Consider the following 21,704-nt stretch of genomic DNA (forward strand, 5'->3'; position numbering starts at 1 on the left):
GTGGTGCATTTAGTGTTTGATTAAACAGAAAGACAACACATTTGTGATAAGAAAAATAAATAAACTAATGCAAGGGTAGTGCAATTTACGTGTTCATTTTATATCTGGAAGCTAAGCATAAAACCTTTGATGTTAAGTTGTCAATCTCGCCTTCATTCTTGCTGGATGGGTTCGGAGCCGATCCTCGGCTCTGACTCGGCCAATACTAAAGCTCGAGAGCTAATTCCACCAGCTCGAGGCTCCCCTATATCCCACAATGCTAGGTGGTAACTACTGAGATCTCGTTTGCCGCTTAACTGACAAGGTGCTTTTTCTACCGGCTCTGGCAGGTTAGTAAGTTTTCTTGTTTAAAAACTTAAATTTCAACCCCTATTTTTTTCCATTTAGTTTAGTTTTTATTTAAAGTATTCCATTAGTTTAAATCGGGTCTCCTCTTGTGTTAGAATTCCCTTTTTATTCCCTTCTTAACTTTTAGGCCTTTGGCCCTCTCCCTCTCCTTTCCCTAGTCCTTCAGTGTGACTGGATTTTTATTTTGGTTAAAGGTATGTCTGTGTGTTGTGTTTGTGTTTTTCTTCACTCAGCCCTTTAGGATGTCTAAAGACTCCAAGGTCTCAGGCTTCAAGAAGTGTGATTCGTGCTGTCAGAAAATGTCTCTGACAGACGGTCACACTTCTTGTGTTTATTGCCTGGGACCTTTGCAACTGCAGGACTCATGTGCTGTGTGCCATGCATTCAGCCCTAGAGTCCTGCAGGAATGCAAAAATAAGTTGTTTCTACGTGGCTTGTTAAAGCCTGAAGGCCCCCCAACCCATTCTGTGTCGGGGAAGCCTTCTAAGACTTCCAGACCATTGGCTCCAGTTTCAGAGCCGTCCCCTGGAAGCATTAAAACGGCTTTGACATCGGCTCCGGCCGGAGCCGATGTTTCCAAATCTCTACCGTTACCTCGGCTCCGGCTGGAGCTGAGGTTGACAGGACTCATTTGGCTCCGATAGGCTTATCGGAGCCACCTTCAAAGAAGAGGTCTAGGTCTCCTTCCATTGGCTCTATCCATTCGGCTCCGGGATCCCCTCTTCTGTCGGAGCGGAGCCATAGGTCTCATTCCTCTCGGTCCTCCAGGCTGTCCGACCATGGTTTGCAAAGGGTGGTGAGTAGACTTCTCAAGTCCGAGGCACTGGCCCAAATGCTGCATAGCCCTACTCAACAGTCAGCGGCTATTTCCATCCCTGATTTTATTCCTCCTCTGACTCCTTTGAGTTCGGAGCCGGGGCTCATTGGAGCCATGGCTGTCGGTGCTTCGGAGCTGATACCTTCTCTTTCGGCTCCGTCCTCTGCTCCGATTTCCTCATTGGAGGGATCTCGGCGCCGAGCTTCCCTCATCGGCTCCGAGGGGGCGAGTGGCATCGGACCCTTGTCCAACCCCATTCTCCCTCTCAGAGCGTCGGCGCTGGTGAGTTCGGCTCCAACATCGGCCTCGGAGCCGTCCCTGTCGGTGCCGGGGGGTCCTTGTCTCCTCGGAGCGGGGACCTCCGGCCTTGGCTGATAGGGGCACCTTCGAAGTCATGCGGAGCATGCTAGACCCAGTGTCTACCTCACAGTCGGCTCCGTCAGCTCCTCCCTCTTCAGTGCCTGCGGTGATTTCTACCCATCCCCTTGTATCAGACCGCAGAGAGCCAGCTCCTCAGGTTTCCCCCTTGGGAATTTCCTCCTCTTCCGAGGCCTCTCCTGATCCGGTAGGAGAACCCCCTCGAAAGAGACAGTGCAAGAGGAAGCACATTGACTCCCCTGAGTCTATCACCTCTGACACTGACTTGGAGGAATCTGAAGGTTCCCCTCGGTCCCCCTCTGAGGATGTCTCCTTTGCTGACATCCTTGAAATCCTGAAACAGAGGGGGAACTGGCCCACCCTTAACCCTTCAGAGGACGAGTCAGTTTACCTTGAGGCGTTTGGCTCTCGCCCTTCCACCTCCTGGGTGTCCCCTCCCTTTGACCCCCTTATGGAAGTGGTGGCAAGGAAGGCTTGGACGGCCCCTGATTCAGTGGAACCTACCCCAACGAGGCCGTCAAAATTCATTACTGCCCCTAAGGAGAAAGATTTTCTATCTAAAGGTGTCTCTGTTGATGCCATGGTGGTGGCCGCAGCCACTAAGAAGGAGTTAGCCGATCCTTCGGTACCTGTCCATCCTCCTAATAAGGAGTCTAGGACCATGGACAGGTATGGTAAGTGGATGTTTTCATCAGCGACCTTTTCAATGTGATCGCTGAACTACTTGTGTCACTTCACCCGTCTCCAGAGAGATTTGCTCAAGGATATGGGTGAGGCTATACAGGATCCAACAGCTGAGGGGTTCCAAGACAAAATGAACTCCCAGTTGGCAACCCTGAATTTGATTGTTAACTCCTCCATGTGGCTTATTTCATATGCTGCTGATGGGGCGAGTAGGGCCGCAGGCACAGGTGTAGCTTTACGACGTCATGCGTGGATGCGGCTTTGCAATTTTGCAGACCCTTTCAAGGCATCCTTCACCAATTCCCCATTTGATGGCTCAACATTGTTTGGTCCTCAGGTGAAGGATACATTGACTAGGTGCGAGGTGGAAGGCAAGACTCTCTCTGCCGTGGGAGTCCATTTTTCTACCCCTTCTAGACCTTATCCAAAAGGTCAGTGGGGAGGAAAAATGTGGTTCAGCAAACCTCTGGGAGTCTCATCTGACGCACAAGGTTGATTCCCCTCTAGAGGCAGAGGGGGGAATAACAATAGATGCCACCCTAGGGGCAGAGCAGGTCCGTAGAACCAGGGTAGCAGAGAAACTTTCTCTGATAAACCCTTTCAGCATCCCTGAGGAGCTGCCCAGCTGTCCACCTTCGGAGGCAGTCGGGGGAAGATTATCACTGTACCCAAAAGCCTGGCTTTCCCTCACACAAGACAAATGGGTACAGTCAATCATATCTGAGGGTTACAAAATTCCCTTTATTCACATCCCATCCCAACCCAAAGGATCCCTTCCAGACGTTCCACCCAGTCTAAGGGAACAAGCAGCACTAGAAATATCAAAAGCTGCTGTCACAAAGAGCTACCCAACCAGTCCCAGCAGACCAGCAAGGATCCAGAATCTACTCCAAATTCTTTTTGGTACCAAAAAAAACAGGGGACTGGAGACCTATACTGGATCTCAGCAAGTTAAACAATTATATCAAAAAAACAAAATTCCGGATGGTCACGCTACAGTCCATTCTACCCTTCTTGGGTCAGGACAATTGGATGTGCTCGATAGACCTTCAGGATGCGTACGACCATATCAAAATGCACAGATGCTCCAGGAGGTTTCTCCGCTTCAGGCTGGGAGCCAGTCACTACCAGTTCAGAGCCCTGCCCTTTGGTCTCACTACAGCCCCCCGAGTGTTTACCAAATGCAGGGCAGTGGTCGCGGCTCACTTGAGACATCAAGGATTCCAGGTGTTTCCATATTTAGATGACTGGCTCCTTACTGCCACCACCAGACATCAACTGCTTCTATCCAAAGTCTTCACCATCCAAACTTGCCAAGCTCTAGGCATTTCAATAAATTTTGAAAAATCTGCCTTGTCGCCTTGTCAATCTATTACCTCTATAGGCGCCACCTTAGACACACTCAATCTTTCCGCCAGACTTACAGAGCAAAGTGTGTTAGATATCTGCAAACAAGTTTACCTTCTATTACAATGCAACAAGGTCAAAGCCAGGGTAGTCTTGAAGGTATTAGGACTCATGGCAGCTACTATCACCCTTCTCCCCTTAGCTCGTTTCCACATGAGGATCCTCCAATGGATGCTGTTTACTCAATGGTTCTTCCAACAGCTCCCGATGTCTCATATCATACTAATAACTCAATCATGCAAGAATCACCTGTCTTGGTGGATCACATCGCCTCAAGTTCTCCAGGGCAGACCTTTCATCCCCCCCCAGTCGCCACGGTGACAACAGACGCCTCCCTGATCGGGTGGGGGGGGCATTATCAGGGCAGGACAATCCAGGGCATGTGGCAACCTTTCGAGTGCCACTTGCACATAAATGTCTTAGAGATGAGAGCAGTGCTTTTAGCGTTGCAAGCCCTTCAGGACTCTCTTCCCACAGGGACTATTGCAATTCAGACGGACAACATGTCCGTAGTGTGGTACATCAACAAACAGGGCGGAACCAGATCCTACCCCTTATGTCGAAAGGCAGTCAGACTTTGGCAGTGAGCGATTTCTTCTCAGCGTTTTCTGATAGCAACGCACATTCCTGGGAAGTCCAACGTGATTGCGACAAGTTGAGCAGGGCCATTCTCATGCCCCACGAGTGGTCTCTAAAGAAATCAGTGCTGGAAGAAGTCTTCCAAAGATGGGGCCAGCCTTGCTGCGATCTTTTTGCTACTCCCCAAAACAGCAAGTGTCACGACTTCTTCACTCTCTTCCCGTTACCAGGCCATCCCACCAGAGACGCTCTAGTCCACGATTGGCCCCGGGGACTTCTGTATGCTTTCCCCCCTTTTCCACTGATATCTCAGTTAATTCAGAAAGCTATCGCCTTGAGAGTTACAATGATCCTCATTGCCCCTTACTGGCCTCGACAGATATGGTTTCCATTCCTCCATCATTACCTGTTGGAGCAGCCGTGGCATCTGGACCCGGTGCCAGATCTGTTGACCCACCAGTCGGGCCAGCTGCACTACTCCCTTCATTCTCTCAACCTCACAGCGTGGTTTCTCCAATTCCTACCCTAGCCAGGCTTCCCTTAATCTCTCATTCGGTCCGAACCATCCTGATAGCCTCTCACAAATCTTCTACCAGGAAGATTTATAATAGTAAGTGGAAACGTTTTTCCTTCTGGGCAGCATAAAAAAATATAGACCCCTTCACTGCACCTATCCAGTGTATCCTAGACTTTCTGGCAGAGCTCTTTCATTTAGGCTCTTCTTCTTCTACCATTAGAGTACAACTAGCTGCTATATCTAATTTTCATGTAGGTGTCTCAGACTCCAGTATCATGTCCCATAAGCTCTGCAAAGCCTTTTTAAGAGGTGTTTTTCTGCTCAAGCCCCCAATCAAAGATCCCCCACCTCAATGGGACTTGAATTTGGTTCTGGCATCCTTGATTCTCCCCCCCTTCGAACCAGCGGCTTCATGCCCTCTGAAGTTGCTCTCATGGAAAACACTTTTTCTAGTAGCCATAACTTCAGCTAGAAGGGTATCTGAACTTCATGCTCTGTGCAGTCGTCCTCCTTACTTATTTTTCCACAAAGATAGGGTGTCCCTCCGGACTGATCTGTCCTTCTTACCTAAGGTTTCCTCTGAGACAAACCTGAACCAAACGATTGATCTCCCCGTCTTCTTCCCTGACTATTCCAACAGGTTGGAACAAAAGTTGCATTTTCTAGATGTACACCGCCAACTTAGATATTATTTAGACAGGACTAAACAGTTCAGGAAATCTGATCAGATTTTCCTGTCTTATGCGGAAGGGAAATTGGGCATTCCAGTTACTAAAGTGTCCCTTTCAAGATGGCTTACCTCTATAATTACCTTCATCTATGAAATCAGACATCAAAAACTGCCTTCAAGATCTAGAGCTCATTCAACTAGGGCATTAGCTACATCTGTAGCCTTTCAGGACAGGCTGCCAATAGATTCCATTTGTGCAGCAGTCACTTGGGCTTCTCCTCATACCTTCATTTTACATTACAAATTGGATATGGCCTCCAGAAACCGTGCCAACTTTGGTTCCACTGTTCTCAAGAGTCTTTTCCGATAGGCCACCCGGAATAAAGTGCTAGGGACGCGGTCCCATCCAGCAAGAATGAAGGCGAGATTGACAACTTAACATTAAGAAGTTATGTACCTACCATAACGTTCCATGTTAGTTGTCTTCTTCTCGCCTTCTTTCTTAAGGCCCCACCCTCCTTCCCCCTAGCCTGGACAGACCAATAGGAAATTTTGGGATCTTCCTTTGGAGTTTTCCTTCCCACATGTTCTACCACCTCTATTCCCCCTTTTATGTTTGTGGTAGCTTACATTCAGGTTTATATAGAGGTGGGTTCTTTTTTCTCCATACTGTGGAGACCAGAACTGTTTGGTTTAGCTATCAAACGAGATCTGAGTAGTTACCGCCTAGCATTGTGGGATATAGGGGAGCCTCGAGCCGGTGGAATTAGCTCTCGAGCTTTAGTATTGGCCGAGTCGGAGCCGAGGATCAGCTCTGAACCCATCCAGCAAGAAAGAAGGCGAGAAGAAGACAACTAACATGGAACGTTATGGTAGGAACATAACTTCTTATTTTTGTTCAGACTCAGAACTGTTTCTCCAAGCTAGACAGTATGGCGATCTGTGACTGATAAGGCACATTTAAACACCATGTATAAGTGCTACCTTTTTCTTAATGGCTTTATAGTTGGGTTCAATGGCTCTATCCCTCCCAGCTTTCATGATGTAACCCATGACAAGATAAATGTAAGAAAGAAAATGTGAGATTTCACAAAAAGACAGTTACAATTTTGGGCATAAAAAATGGAATGATTATTAAATGATTTTTCTTCTGTATGTGGGATATTTAGTGAAGATCCCTTTTTGAAAAGAAAAATTTGACATTTGGGTGGAGTTCCCGTATATTACTTATACAGGCTATATCTCAGTCGTTATCTTTAAGAATAGTTCTACCTTTGCAGCACTGTTCATCTCTGTTCTGAAATACCTACCTTTTTAAAAGTGCTGATAGCAGTATTTCCCTGCTGTTGTAACTCTGTCTTTGAGGAATGGTGAAAACCTGTAACTTGCATAAGATCAATTAACTTCAACAAAGTATGACAAAGCCAGACTTTGATGTAACGTTTTTTTTTTTTTTTTTCTATCTCCATTTCTAGAGCTTAATACTGACTCTTCATCTTCATTCATACCACACTATCAGGTAAGAATTATTTCAGATATTATATTTCATATCTGGAGTATAGAAATTTTGTGTTACAGATCTCATTGCCATTTTTTGCTAACTCGTTTAAAATTTTTTTTTTATTCTTAGGTAATAGGTATTTACTACTCTCTTGATCTGTGAGGATTTTAAGAAGCCTAGCCTTGAATTGTCATAGTAATTATTAGACCGTATTATTTTTCAATAGAAGCAGACAAAGATGGGATGAACAAGTATATGATGGGATAATTACGTTTCCCCTATCCATGAGACCCATTGGTGCTAAACCACAGGTGAATCTGTGGCTACCCATCAATTCATCCAATTACATTTGACTAGAGTAAGAGAAGTACTCTGCTGTATGTGGAGTAGAAGACAGTACCAAAGAAGTGCTATTCTGTGTGATGCATGCCCCTCCCCCACAGCATGTTCTGTTAAGTTTGCAAAAGGAGATTGAGGTCTCTTGAGTGAGTGTTTCTGATACCACTGGATTTGCAAATGTATAATGGGTCTAATAGAATAGGGTCTGTTGAGGCTCTGTACCCAAGGCATAGGTAGCCACTCAATAGCCTCTATATTACCAAGAAGAGAGACAAGGCTTTGAGTTGGTCTACATAGTTTTTATGATTTAGGCCTTTGATTTTTTTTTTTTTTTAGTGAGAAAATATTGTGGTCATTCTGTTTGTGGACAGGTGCATAAGTTGTGGACAGGTACATACCAAAAGTGGCATTATTCTCAGTGATTTTTCTGAGTGCTGAGTACAGTGGAAACATTATGTTTCTGGGTCTGGATACCATACCTTTACATATGAGCTGTGCACTTAAAAAGAACTTCCTTACAGTTATGGGCACATGATGATCAAATAATAGTTCTTTGCTGGTATAGGTTCCCAGATCTCTAACTATGGGATCAGTTTTTAGAGAGGTGTTCTCAATGTGATAGTTACAAGGAAAGTCATGTTTGCCAAAGGATATGATCATACATTTCTTGGCATTTAGTTTTAGTCAGTGATTTTGACACCAACATTTTGTTTGGGACTGGCTGTCTTGTAAGGATCCTGTTGTCCTCTGTTGATGATGGCACCAAGTTTGCTGTTATCTTCAGACTTGGTCGGCCACAAATCCTTAACTCATGTCATCCTTACAGAATTGCTGCCCTCTGTCCCATGTCCATGACAGGTCAACCAGCTATTATAAAACCCCCAGACTTACTTTGTATCCTGTTGGGGACAGTAATAAAATATAAGGGCATCATGGAGTGTCTCATTTGTCCACATTCTGCTCATGGGGCTTTTTTTTATTTTGTTGTTGTTATGCACAACCCACTTTCCCTGCCCCTCCCCTATGTTTGATGACCTCATCTAAGGGCTACTCCCCTCAGTGGATCATACCTCCTCATAGGGAGCATCATGGACTTGCTTGTTCCTCCCTTCCAACTGCTCAGATACCCAAGAGGCAAATTAAACTCAGGTCACTCAGGCTTCTACACCACAGTGTTGGTAACCCTTAATATTAGCTTTGATATCCAAGAAGTAAACACCAAAGAGGAGTGACCCAAGGACTGAACCCTGGTGAAGTCTGCTAGTGACAGGTGTTTTAGAAGAGGTTGAGCTGCCCATCCATTCTTCCTGTGTTTTTGAGCCAGTTTGCTATCCAATTAGTTACACAGGGATTCAGATTTAGTTAGAAGACTTTATCTATTTTGCCTGATTGTGGAATGGTGTAGAATGCTTTTGCAAGGTCCAAGTATGCAATATGCACTGATTTGACCTCATCTATTACCTCAATGAGTCTCTCGAAACAGGTGACTAGATTAAGTAGGTAGGACCTGCCTTAACTAATCTGAACTGTGTTGGGTTGAGAGTCTGTAGGTTATCTATATCCCTATTTATTAGTTTCATTACAATCCTTTCCTTAGCCTTACAGATGAGACTGGTCAGGCTTATAGGTCTGTAATTACCTGGGTTCACTGAGGTTCCACCTTTGTGCAAAGGAATGGCTGTTGCTGCCCTCCATTCATCAGGTACAAAGCTTGTTTTGAGGGTAATATTGAGTAGCCTTTGTTAAGGGGGGGGGTCCAACAAGCCACATATCAGGCAGCCTGGTAGGTTCTCAGGCCCCATAGATGTAGTGTTCTTGGTCTTAGATGATGCCTTGAGAACTTGTTCTTGGGAGATTTGAGAGGGTGTAGATGTGAGTATTTGTTCTGAGAACACTGGAAAGAGAAGGAGGTGAAGAAAGAGCTGAATTTGCCCACTAAAGGATTTGCTATGTTCTCTGGGTTTGAGTATTTGATATCATTTGCTATTAGCTTTGCACAGTGCTGGGCATTGTTTCTGAGATTTCTAACATAGTTAAATAAGTCTTTGTAGTTATCTTTCACCTAGATGTTTATTTTTACCTCATATCTGGCTTTGGTTGATTTGATAAGGATCAAAAGTTCCTTGTTTAGTTTATCAGGATTATTTTTGGCTTCTTGAGAATTAGATTTATTTTTTCATGCAATGAGTTTTTTTCTTTTTGGTGCTGCAGTAGCGTTGTCGCCTCATAGCAAGACGTTGTCCCATTTGATTCTCAACTAGTGTGTCTTCTGTGTGGAGGCATACGTGAATGGGGCGTGCCTTAATTGAAGGTTGTGCATCAGGGCTGGTAACCCGGTACGTAAAAATCCACTACCAATCATTAGCGGACCGGAGTTCCGCTGTGGAGACCCCTAACCAGGAAAAGCCGAAAGACACAAACAAACAAATTGTTATTTTATTATAGAGCCTGGGGGAATTCATAAAAGTTACCACATCTCGAGTAACTTTTCTGAACGCATTGACAGCAAAAGCACTGTGGTAGGGCTGTCTTTAAATTTGGAAAGGTTATCCCAATATGTACATCTCATGGTAACCTTTATAAATCCCCCACCCCCATTTATTTGTGGGTTCCACCATAGGGATTTATTTTTGCATTTGGCATTGCATTTGTTTCTGAGGTGGACAGATGTATATATCCGACTATTTATACGTGAAAGGAATTTGGCAGTAAAGGATTCCCTGTAAGCAGTGGGATTGTCGATGTGGAAGAGGATTTTGAATTTAGCCAGGTCATCACATGGTTTTATTAGATTAGCCTTTGCATAATCTCTGAATACTGATGCATTGGAGGATGCTTCAGGCTTCAGTCTTAAGGCGAATATGACTGATATGTGGTGTTATCAGACCAGGGAAGAGGTTACAGTTAGTGTGAAGTAGAACTGCCCTGTATTAGAAAGGATCACATCCAGGATTGTATTGCCTGTAGTTGACATGTGGACCAGCTGGTCTAGAGTTTGTATTGATGAAGTCCAGAAATCTGTTGGAATATATATTTTTGAGGCTACGGAGAGATAGTCGAAGTCTTCTAGGAGGCTGATGGTGTTTGGCGTAATACATAAGGACTTCATACTGTTAGGTAGGAGGTGTGTGCCAAGGGTGACATAGATGGGGTGCTTTAGTTAGCTATAATGTAAAAAGGGGGTTTGTTGATAGTAAGTTTACTGGTGGTGGAGATCCAGGTCATAATCCTGTTTAACAAATCTAGAAGTGAGGGTTTTTTTTTAAGATTACAGAGACAACTCAGCCTTAAGTGCCTTTGTCTAATATGATGGGTCTGTTCAAGTGACCGGTATTGTAGCCTTGCTTTGATGGAGTACTTTCACTGTTTTTTAACCAGCTCTGTGATGATGCATACATCCACATTTTCCAAGGTAAATAGTACTTGTAGGTTGTGGAGTTTTTTTTTTTGTTAAGGCTCTTGGTGTTGAGCAGCAATACCTTAATGTTATCTGTATTCTGTTTAGCTATGTTGGATCCTTTAGAAAACTGACATTACCTAAAAAAGACATTATGGGGTAGGCAAGATTTTAGCCAGTATAAGAAATCCTTTGTAGGGAGAGGTCCAGGTCATCCCTGACACATTAGTTATAACTGTCTAACACCTCATTCAAGGCTGCTGCATTTGCCAAGAGGTGAAGATTTGGATATAGTGAATGAGAATTTTACATTTGTTGATAATAATTATAATACCTCTCTGAAGTATGAATATGCATGTGCTCTACCCCCAGCTAGTTCCTGCCTTAAACTATAATTTAACAAATCTTTACAGATACATCACTCTTTTAGAAACAATGCCTCTCTTTTCCCTGGTCACTTACATGTTTCTGTATTTAATATTCATCTCACAAACAGCTCAAACCTGTCCCTGTCCTATATTCTCCATTTCCAACCTACAGAACTCTCCTTTTGGGTAGATTATCCTCTTGTACCGAGACCACAGTTTTCTGCTTAACTTCCACTCTACCTCCTAAATATATCCCCTCTTTCTTTCTCTGTCTGCCTCTTAGTTCTCCTAGATCACATCTATGCCATATGCCTACCACCTGAATATATATTCTCTCTCTCTCCCTCTTAGTGCTCCTACCTCACATCTATGCTGCCTGCCTACCTCCTGAATACATTCTCTCTCTGTCTCCCTCCTACCTAACATCCATGCTGCCTACTTACTTCCCTAGCTTACTTCTACTCTGTTCTCTTTTCTCTACCTCTTACTGTTTTTTGTCACACCACCCTCCATTTCTTCCAGTAAACAAGACGCAACTTGGACCTGTATACATACTTTTAAAAAGCATTACAAGCTTGATTCCTTTTTTTAAGTCTAGATTAGGCTTTGTTAGGACCTTTCTCAAGGGGCTTCCTTCCCCGTCCACCTACCAAAATTTGCAAGCTGTGGTAATCCACCCATATAGCTTAGACTACTGCAGCAATGATCGATATAAAGAACACAAGAAAGTTGTGTAAGTAAACTTACCATAACAGTAGATGTTCAAATGATCACTGCTGTAGTAGCCACTACCTCCATCCACCTTGTTTTTCTGGTGTGTTGTTTATGCAAGGGTGTAGATTTGATTTATTTATTTATTTATTGCTAGCATTGTCCTTTCATGGCTCAACCTCTATCTGTTGGTGTGAAGGTTCTGAAGGGCTTAATGGCCAAGCCTATCTTTTTAGTCAGCTCAGGCCAAGCTAACAGTTTGGGCTCGTGGAAGGTGCCCAGAAGCTTTGAAAGCTGGCCGGTGGTTATATCACATGCAGGAAATAACCCACATAGCTTAGTCTACTGCAGCAGTGATCATTCAAACAGCTACTTTTATGATGAGTTTAATTACACAACTTTCTTTAGTTACGAATTGTTCAAATTCTCACCCGTGGCATATCAGTCTATGTGCATAAAAAGTGTGATACAATTTTTTAAATGCATTCTTTTTTTTTTGCATTGTTCTTATGTAAATGCTTTATTTTACTTGGCCAGAGCCTACAAATGGTCATATCTAATCAGTGCCCTACCCTTGTAAACACAAAATAAAATAAGAAATATCATAATCTCCCTATGAGCATCACATCCAATAATCTCACAATTTTTATTTTCTGTGAGTGTACAAATCAACATCATCCATCTTCATAATCTCCCTATCACTTAAGTCCAGTTGTCATAACCATATTATGACTGTCTGTTTTAATTTTCCCATTTCCATTTATACTGCTAGATGATTTTCACTGTTGAAATGGCACCCTGACCCCATGTGTAAAAAATGGGAAGGGAGGTTATGGATGGATGGATGGTTTTCCGACTTCAAAGCAAGTTCCATGATTTCCTCATCACTACAATCCTCTATAATATGTACTTTCTTCTTTCATTCTATACCTCATTTTACATTTTATCAGTAATTTAATTTGCATCAAATTCCATTCAAATTCATACAGATTAGATTAATTTTGTAACAGACTTGTCCAAACTTATGCTCCTTTTAATTTCCTCCATAGTATCCTCATTAAAATGTTCCCATCCAGGGTATGGACAAATTCTTTTATCACATTTCTGTAGCAGCGTTGCATGTATTTCTGCTGTTTACTATCCCATATAGTAATGTCTCTCATAATATTTTTTTCTAAAAATATCATATATGCATATTCTGCTTATTCATTGTTTTTATTTTACTATTATTCAGTGCTTCCCACAACTTTAATTTTAGTACTTTTTTTATTAAAGAGTCACCTTTATTACCAATATTCAAATGAATATAAGATATATATAATGGCTAATAATGAACTGCTGGATGTATCAGGATTTACTATGAATACCCATAACTACCAAGCTTACTGTATATCACATTTGTCTGGCATATACTACTGGTAACTGATAGCCCAAGTACATATACTTTTGAAATATATTTCCACAAGCATGTTGCTGCTCTTTGGAGGAAAGGAGACATCAGTGGCAGGCAATGAAAAGTCTGACTTACTGTTTGTTGGTCAGGTTGCAGAGCTGTTGAACTTTAAACACAATACAGTTTCAGCAGTAGCATATTGACTCTGTGTAAAGCATGCAGTAACACATAAGTGACACATCAAGCAATTACACTCAAACAACTTAAATTAGTAATCATACTGTAAATGATGCATCATCCTCAGTCAGCATGCCTCCTCATTCCTTTTCTAAACACCCTTTCTAACAGGACATACTCCAGAGACCTAGCACTAAATACTGTTAATAGGTCATTCTCCAAAGAATCTTGTAACAACTGCAAGTGAAGAAACTATTCTAGGTAATACACATTTCATCACATATTCCTTCCCCCTATAAACCACACAGAAAGCTTCTGCCACTATTATTCCACTTCTTTCATTTTTCTGCAACATCCTTTACCACCTGTCATATATTATCTAAGCAAGAGGCACTCAAAGTTGGCTGTCAGCAGGGGAGCCTTCCGTGTGGACTCTGCATATTCTCTCTGCATCTCCTTGGATTTTCTCTGAGCAGTCTGATTTCCTCCCATGTCCCAGAGACATGCAGGAGGTCAATTGGTATTTACAGTATAGCTGCTCATATATTGTGCAAGCAAGTGAGAGTGTGGTTTCTGTGATAGGCTCACATCTACACAGAATGTTTTTCAGTGCTTTGTGTTCACTGAAACAGATTTTCCCTGACCCACTACTCCCATATACCACTTATATTTCATATAATTTTAACAAAACTCATTATCCTTAACCTTTCTTTTGATATATGTACATCTTACTCCAACAGTCTTGTATCATATTACAACAATAAAATTACCAGCATAAGATAAATACACAGGTATTTGTACACCCCTACAAGTGTTCCACCACTGTCCTATTGTATAAAACCGCTCAATATTACCCTGTAAAGTAACCCCCCCCCCCAGAAATGTAGCTTAAAAAATACTACTGCCTGACATGTTTGTGTGTGTTAATTTAATGGCCGACCTAACCATTAATCAAAAGGACTGAATAGTTGTCGCATCTATACTCTGTATTGACTTTTTTGTTCATAACAGACTATAGCAAGGCTACTAGATGTAATTACTGTATCTTTCCCCAGTGCTTTGGTGTAATGCCTTCTAGGGAAAACTTGGTAGCACCTCTTGTCATTCTTTCCTGACATCCATTATCATAGACTTTGGTGGCATCAGAGCATCCCTTAAATTTCCCTCAACATTATCATACTATCAGTAATGTCCCTAATATTAGCAAAATCTCACATATGTGTTTGACAAATACCCCATCTCATTAACTTTTTTAATTAATTAAACAATTAATTAATGTATTATTTATTTGTTTTCAATTTCTTTACCCTGTAAGAGGGCTGGTCTACTGGCACTTTTTTGTTACATCCTGGATATAGAGAAAATAGGTAACAACATAAGATGAGAACATTCATAAGTTAGTTTACAGAGGATGTAAACAGTTTTGTAGTTAGAGATAAAACATTAAGATGTCATTTTAAACCATGACCGAGAGTAGTAATATTAGATAGGCGTACTATATAAAACAGAAATAATATAACATATATCCACATATCCAATGTATATAGTAGAAGTAAAATAGTATGTATACATACTATACAAAGAAGTAATTGTACCATCCTTAATTGTACTATTCTTATAAATGTTTTGTAATCATATTTTAATTTTGGAAAAGGACTCCAATTAGTTAAATTTACCTTATTTCACTTTTCCATTTATTTCTCTCTACTGTCTTATGCTTCACACAGAGAATATATTTCTGGCTGCCCCATACCTGAAAATACACTGAATTTTGACCATATGTATTGCACTGAGTATATAAATCATTCTGGCATTTTCCATTTTAAATGAAACAAACATCCCCTATTCCACATTCCAAAGTCCCTATTTGTCCCATGCCTTATGAAATTCTGTAAACATATTAGAAAACACACTAAACCCTTATTAGGGTTCAGTAAGACTTTTTTGATTTTTTTGTTCAGTTTTGCACAAAACTCAGCAACCACAGTTAATGCAGTTAAAGCTGCACTTTTTTCAAGGTGACCCATTTTTACTGACACAAGGATTCTTTTCTCAGGGAAAAAAACAAATATTTTTAACAGCTTATCACAGAAACAGTTTTTGCTACTATGAGAATCCCACTACCAGAATAATTCCTCGTATGGGCAGAAGGGTTTAAGGGCTTGAAGTAGCATTCACTCTTCTGGATTACTTTTGTGAAGCACTTAGTAGCAAAGCCTGCATTCCTTATTTACTTGTTATGTATTAGGAAAAGTACAGGCAGTGCAACTAGGAAAAATCAGAGTTATAAAATAATTATTCACCAGCACAATATGTTGCATTGCAAAAATAAAAATTCTTAAACAGTCGTTTTTCAGCTTTAAAAAGACTTGTTTGCAATGGGGAAATGAAACATACAGTAAAATACCATTGCAGTACTTAGCTAGTCCAACAAAAGTGATATGTTATCTTTTGGTAGAGGTTAGAGGTCAGTTTATTTTTTTTAATGGCCATTATTTTTTTGGTTGTGGTTTTACCACTCTTCTCCCAATAATGTATCCCAAATATTTGGTTTCCACCATACTCAAATAGGTTTTCTTAGCATTCAGAGTCAACTGTACCTGTCTTATAAATTGTAATACAGACTGTACTTTTGATAAATGAGATTCCCAGCTCTGTGAATTGATGATCATGTCATCCAGATATGCAGATGCATATCATGAGTGGTGTCGCTCTTCTTATGTGCATTAAGAAGATGCTGAGGCTTGGGTGTTCATTTAAGTAGTTTATTGTATAAAGATACATTAGGATGGATGGCAGGAACATTAAGCTTAAATGAACTATCTGACTGACTACATACTTTCATTCTCTCACTCTGGCTGCTCACTGAAAATGGCACTCTTGCTTGCACGTGCTCAGTACTTATATGCATGTTCTGAATCACTGGAAAGCTTCTTAAGGTATATCACACGCACTGATCTACATCCTCCCTCTTTATTGAGCTGTCTCGTATAAACAATGACATTTCAATAGGCATGCAATTATACAGACACTAATAAAGAAAAACATCAGTCATGTCCAGGTTGTCGTGTATCTGGAAGTAGGTTTTGAGATGTCACTTGATCTCGTAACATAACAGTTAGGATTGGATTTAGCAACAGGGACAATCACTGGGGAATGTTCTGTTTGAGGAGTCTCAGGGATTTTCTCAGGAACGGGGATTGCAGATGGAATGTTCTCTGGAACAGGAACATTGAACAAGTCACTCTGAGAACTAGAGTCTTTGTCACAGGCAAGATGCTGTAACACTGGTTCGGACACTGGTAACAAATGCTTCCACTTCTGTCTGAATTCCATTCCTTGTGATAACACAATGTGCGATCTCAGCTCTTGACACAATTTTCACTAATCCAATGCAGTCAAAGCCTTTTGATGTCTGCTTCCTCAGTATCCCCCCTTTATTTTAATGAACTGAGTGGTTTGCTGATTTTATCATAGTAAGAATTCTGAGACAAATGCTTTTTCATCGGTTGGGCTTTTACTGCTTTGTTGTTCTTAGCACATGGAACCAAAATTACTGCTGATTGGTAGTGTGGTTCGGTTTGTCTTTACATAAATCTCTGGGGAGATGAACCAAAATGTTTATCACGAGGAATGTTTCTGAGATTTAGCAAGTTGAGAAAAACATCAGTATTATCATGTCTGGATTTCTCTAACAGCTGTTTTGCACTTTGAACTACACATTCAGCCAAGCTGTTTGACTGAGGGTATTCAGAACTACTTGTAATATGAACAAAGTTCCACGCTTCTGTAAATTATTTAACTGCGGACTAGTAAACTGTGCACCTTTGTCAGAAATAATTCTGTGCAGACTACCATGGACAGAAAAATGTCACTTCAACTTAGTAATGACAGTACTGGAAGTTAGGTTGGGAAGTAGGTCAATCTCAAACCAATTTGAATAACAGTCTAGTAACACCAAGTAATGTTGTCCATTCCACTCAAAGATATCTGTGGCTACTGTTGACCAAGGTAGTTCAGGAGTCTGGCTTAACTGAAGTGGTTCTTTTTGTTGATGTGGCTTTGTACTATTACATACTGAACAAGATAAAAGTACTTTCTCAGTATCTCTTGACATAGAAGGCCAAAATATTAGACCTCTCACCCTTCTTTTGGTAGAATCAGTTCCTGGGTGGTCACAATGCAAATATACTCTTGTTACAAGGACTTTGGAACAGTCACTTTAGGACCTTTCATGATGAATGATGGGCCTGTTTCTTTTAACCACATGCTGCATACTATCAATATGAACTTTGTCACTGTGTCTTCTACTGCTATTCTCATTTGTAAGAATAGTTGTGTGCTTTTCTATAAACTCATATATCTGTCAAATCTCAATGGTGTTATTCAATGTTAAATCACTGTCTCAAAGCAAAATCTTTCCCACTGTGTCATTATTAATACCACACACCAGCCTGTCTTTTATCAACTCATCTCTCAAGTCACCAAATCTGCACGTTTTAGCCTTGTTTCTCAAGTCAGTTATATATGCTGCAAAACTTTCACCAGGCTTTTGATCCCTTGTGTAAAATAAGTCCACACTTCCCTCACTATCCTGCTTCAAAAACAATTTGAAAGTGTTCCTCATAACACACTGGTTATGCCCCTGTACAAAGCCTGACTAGTTCATGAGTCTCTTAATACTTTGCTCTTCCTACCCCTTCTACTCATTAACTGCAAGTCCTTCCTTATTAACCATTATACTATCTACCTCTAGAATATCTTGCATGCTATGTTATGCCTGTATTCTGCACTACTACATTTACTGTGATAACCTGTAATATGTATTGTAAATAGGAATTTTTTTTTTGTTTGTTTTATGTTTCCTTATTTGTTGTTGTGTTAATTTCATTGTTCTATCTTGGAGCTTATCTCCCCGGGCCTGTACTGAAAATGGGCATGTATCCAGTTAGACTAGCCCGGTCAACAAATGTAAAATAAAATAAAATAAAAATAAATAAATAAAGTGCCTTTCCATTGTAATATTCATTTGGGGGTTACACATTTTTCTAAATTTACTTTTTAAGCACTCAGGGTCTTCCCTTGTTTCAGCTGGTGCCACTATATGGTGGTCTTCCCGAGTGGCAGCTGGTGACTTCAAATCGAAGGTGGGCTGCAGGAGACAGCTGAATGGGAAGGGGTGCGGCCAGCTAGAAAGGGGAGGGGCTATGCTCAAAACCACAAAAACTGGAACTTTAATTAAATACGCTGCCTTGGGTGCCAAACCGTCATTATGAGAGTCCAATCAAGACAATGTGAAGTGTAAAAGAAAAAAAATATTTCAATGCATAAGCTGCATGACAGCTTACTTAATATCTAGATGGAAACAAAAAGGCTGTGAGGCATGAAAAAATAAATTACTTTTTAAATACATTACTGGAATGCCAGTCAAAATCAAGTACAAGAAAAGCAAGCAGCCCTCAACTCAAACCACTTCTCCTTGCACTGCAGTTCTAATTATAATTTATATTCAGCTTTATAAAAAGTACCAAGTAACATGCTGAAAGTAGCAATTTCTGTGATACCCCCACTTGTAAAAATGTTTCTTATCCAAAAAAGACCTGCTGCCTGACAACTATTTACTTGTTTCATTGGGAAAATATGATCAAAGTAAAAAAAATGAACATCAAACAAGAAACAAGCTGAAGATAAATTGCTTAAAGGATTACTGCACAGGTTATGGACCACACGTGATAGATTGGCATTCTGTTTAGTTTATGGGTAAAGCCTGCAAAGATGACTGCAAGTCTCCAGCAAAGGTAATGAGCTTCTTAAAATACTGTAATTCTGATATTTACTACAAATACTGTCATATGCATTTCAATACCTAAGGCTTATACGTTATCAAGTTATGTAGGTATTCTCTGCATGGCAACAATAAAAAGGCTTTCAATGGTGGTAATTCTTTAACGGTAAGCTTACTTGCATCTTACAATCTCAGACAAGCTTACCTGATGGTCATGAAAGCATTGCTACTTAAACACAAAACAACAAGCACTTTCTGAATAATAAGAAGCATAATCAACAGTATAAAATTCTGCAAGATCAAGCAAAGACAGATAAAAAGCCACTGTAGTACTTGTGTCTACCTTGGATGGGGGAGGGTACTCTGCAAACGTACACTGCATAACTGCTCCTTGCCTTGCTTGGACACATCCAGCGTCACTACATGGGGGAGTGAGGTGCAACACGTATGTCACAACTTGAAATGTCTCTGGCTGACTGCGATGACTCTGACACATTTGTCAACCTCCCAACCTCAGAGCAAGAAATCTGGACAAAGCCATACACAGAAGCAGGACAAAGGCCCAAAATAAGGACAATATTTAAAGATTGCTCTTATAAACTTTCTAATAGAATAGTAGGTCTTGCATTAGTATGAATTTTCTGAAGGGTATGACATCTGAAACTCAAATGTCTGTCATTATTTTCTTACTTCAATCTTTAATGATTTGCCACTAATTTGCCAGAAAACCACAATTTTATGAAAAATGGAACAAAAATGTGATGCCAAAATATAAAATAGCCACACAATACAGCTGGGAACCTGTCAAAGGGACACTTTTTAATATTAGTACTGTTAGCTTGAGCAGCTGACAAAATAAATGAATGTTAAGTTGTCTATCTCGCCTTCATTCTTTCTGGATGGGTTCGGAGCCGACCTCGGCTCCGACTCGGCCACTCTAAAAGCTCGAGAGTTGGTTCCACCGGCTCGAGGCTCCCCTTATATCCCACAATGCTAGGCGTGAGTTACCTCAGATCTCGTTTGCCGCTACAGCTTTCGAGGTGTGTTTTCTACCGGCTCCAGGTTAGTGAAAGTTAGACTAGTTTAAATTCTTTAAATTCAAGCTAGCTTAGTATAGTTTTTATTTTTTTTCCCTTAGTGTAGTGGATATATTCCCTTCTACCCTTTATCCAACTCTCTTTTTTCCAAAGAACTTATAGTTCTTTCCCTAAGGCCTTCGGGCCCTTCCTTCCCTATCCTTAGGGTGTGTATGTGTTTGATTAGGGAATTTTACTTTAACTTGCCTTAGTTTAAATAATTCCCTTCAGTGTAATCTGTGTGTGTGTGTTTTTCTGTGTGTGATTACACTTCGGTTCCTTGAGTATGTCCAAGGATACAAAGGTCTCAGGCTACAAGAAGTGTGACTCGTGCTGTCAGAAAATGTCTCTGACAGACGGTCACACTTCTTGTGTGTATTGCCTGGGACCTTTACACCTGCAGGACTCTTGTGCTGTATGCCATGGCTTCAGCCCTAGAGTCCTGCAGGAAAGAAAGAATAAACTCATTTTAAGGGGTTTAATTAAGCCTGAAGGTTCCCTTTCTGTGTCATCGGGGAAACCTTCTAAGGCTTCAAAGACCTCGGCTCCAGCTTCAGAGTCGAGGCCTAAGGCTTCGAAGCCTACTGCTTCATCGGCTCCGGCTGGAGCCGATGAGTCTTTGCCTGCAGTACCTGTGGTTTCCTCGGCTCCGGCTGGAGCCGAGGCATTAGAGATTCCTAGGTCGGCTCCGATCATACCATCGGAGCCGACATCTAGAAAGAGATCGAGGTCACCGTCCCTTGGCTCCGTTCATTCGGCTCCAGTGTCTCCCCTGCTGTCTGAACGGAGCCATAGATCTCACTCCTCCAGGTCATCGAGGCTCTCAGATCACGACTTCCAGAGGGTAGTGAGTAGACTTTTGAAGTCTGAGGCACTGGCCCAAATGCTCCAGAGTCCGACTCATCAGTCGATGCCTCAACTTGTTCCATTAAATATTCCTCCTCCGACTCCTTTGAGCTCGGAGCCGGGGCGTCTCGGAACCGAGTCTGTCGTAGCGTCAGAGCCGATACAATTGTCTTCGGCTCCGTCGTCGGCTCCGATTTCTTCTTTTGAGGAATCTCGGCGCCGGGCTTCCCTCGTCGGCTCCGAGGGGGTGAGTGGCATCGGACCCTTGTCCGACCCCCCTCTCCCTCTCGGTGCTTCGGCTCTGGTGAGTTCGGCTCCGACATCGGCCTCGGAACCATCACTGTCGGCGCCGAGGGAGGTTCTTAGCTTCTCGGAGCGGGGACCTCTGGCTCTGCCTGACAGGGGTGCGTTCGAGGTCATGCGGAGTGTGTTGGAACCTTGTTCGACTCCACAGTCGGCTCCGTCCGTCCCTCCCTCTTCGGTGCCTTTGGTTATGTCGACTCACTCCCTCATCCCGGACCGCAGAGAGCCAGCTCCTCAAGAATCCCCTGTGGGGATCTCATCCTCTTCCGAGGCCTCCCCTGAGTTGGCAGAGGAGCCCCCTAGGAAGAGACAGTGTAAGAGGAAGCACATAGACTCACCTGAGTCTGTCACCTCTGACACAGATTTAAAGGATTCCGAGGGTTCCCCACGTTCCCCTTCTGAAGATGT

The 21,704-nt window shown here is 41.9% G+C and overlaps 1 protein-coding gene across 2 annotated transcripts in view; it reads left to right on the top strand.

Moving 5' to 3' along the window:
- Positions 1-21,704, top strand: part of XRRA1 (X-ray radiation resistance associated 1) — a 1,524,348-nt gene that overhangs the window by 749,936 nt on the left and 752,708 nt on the right. For both annotated transcript variants that reach the window (XM_044072671.1, XM_044072672.1), the window contains one exon: positions 6,876-6,919. In XM_044072671.1, the coding sequence (XP_043928606.1) occupies positions 6,876-6,919 (44 nt within the window). The remainder of the gene's footprint in view (positions 1-6,875; positions 6,920-21,704) is intronic.

The sequence above is a fragment of the Protopterus annectens genome, chromosome 5.part0 (genome assembly GCF_019279795.1).
Source record: "Protopterus annectens isolate FY-2018-M chromosome 5.part0, PAN1.0, whole genome shotgun sequence".
Lineage (NCBI taxonomy): Eukaryota > Metazoa > Chordata > Ceratodontiformes > Protopteridae > Protopterus > Protopterus annectens.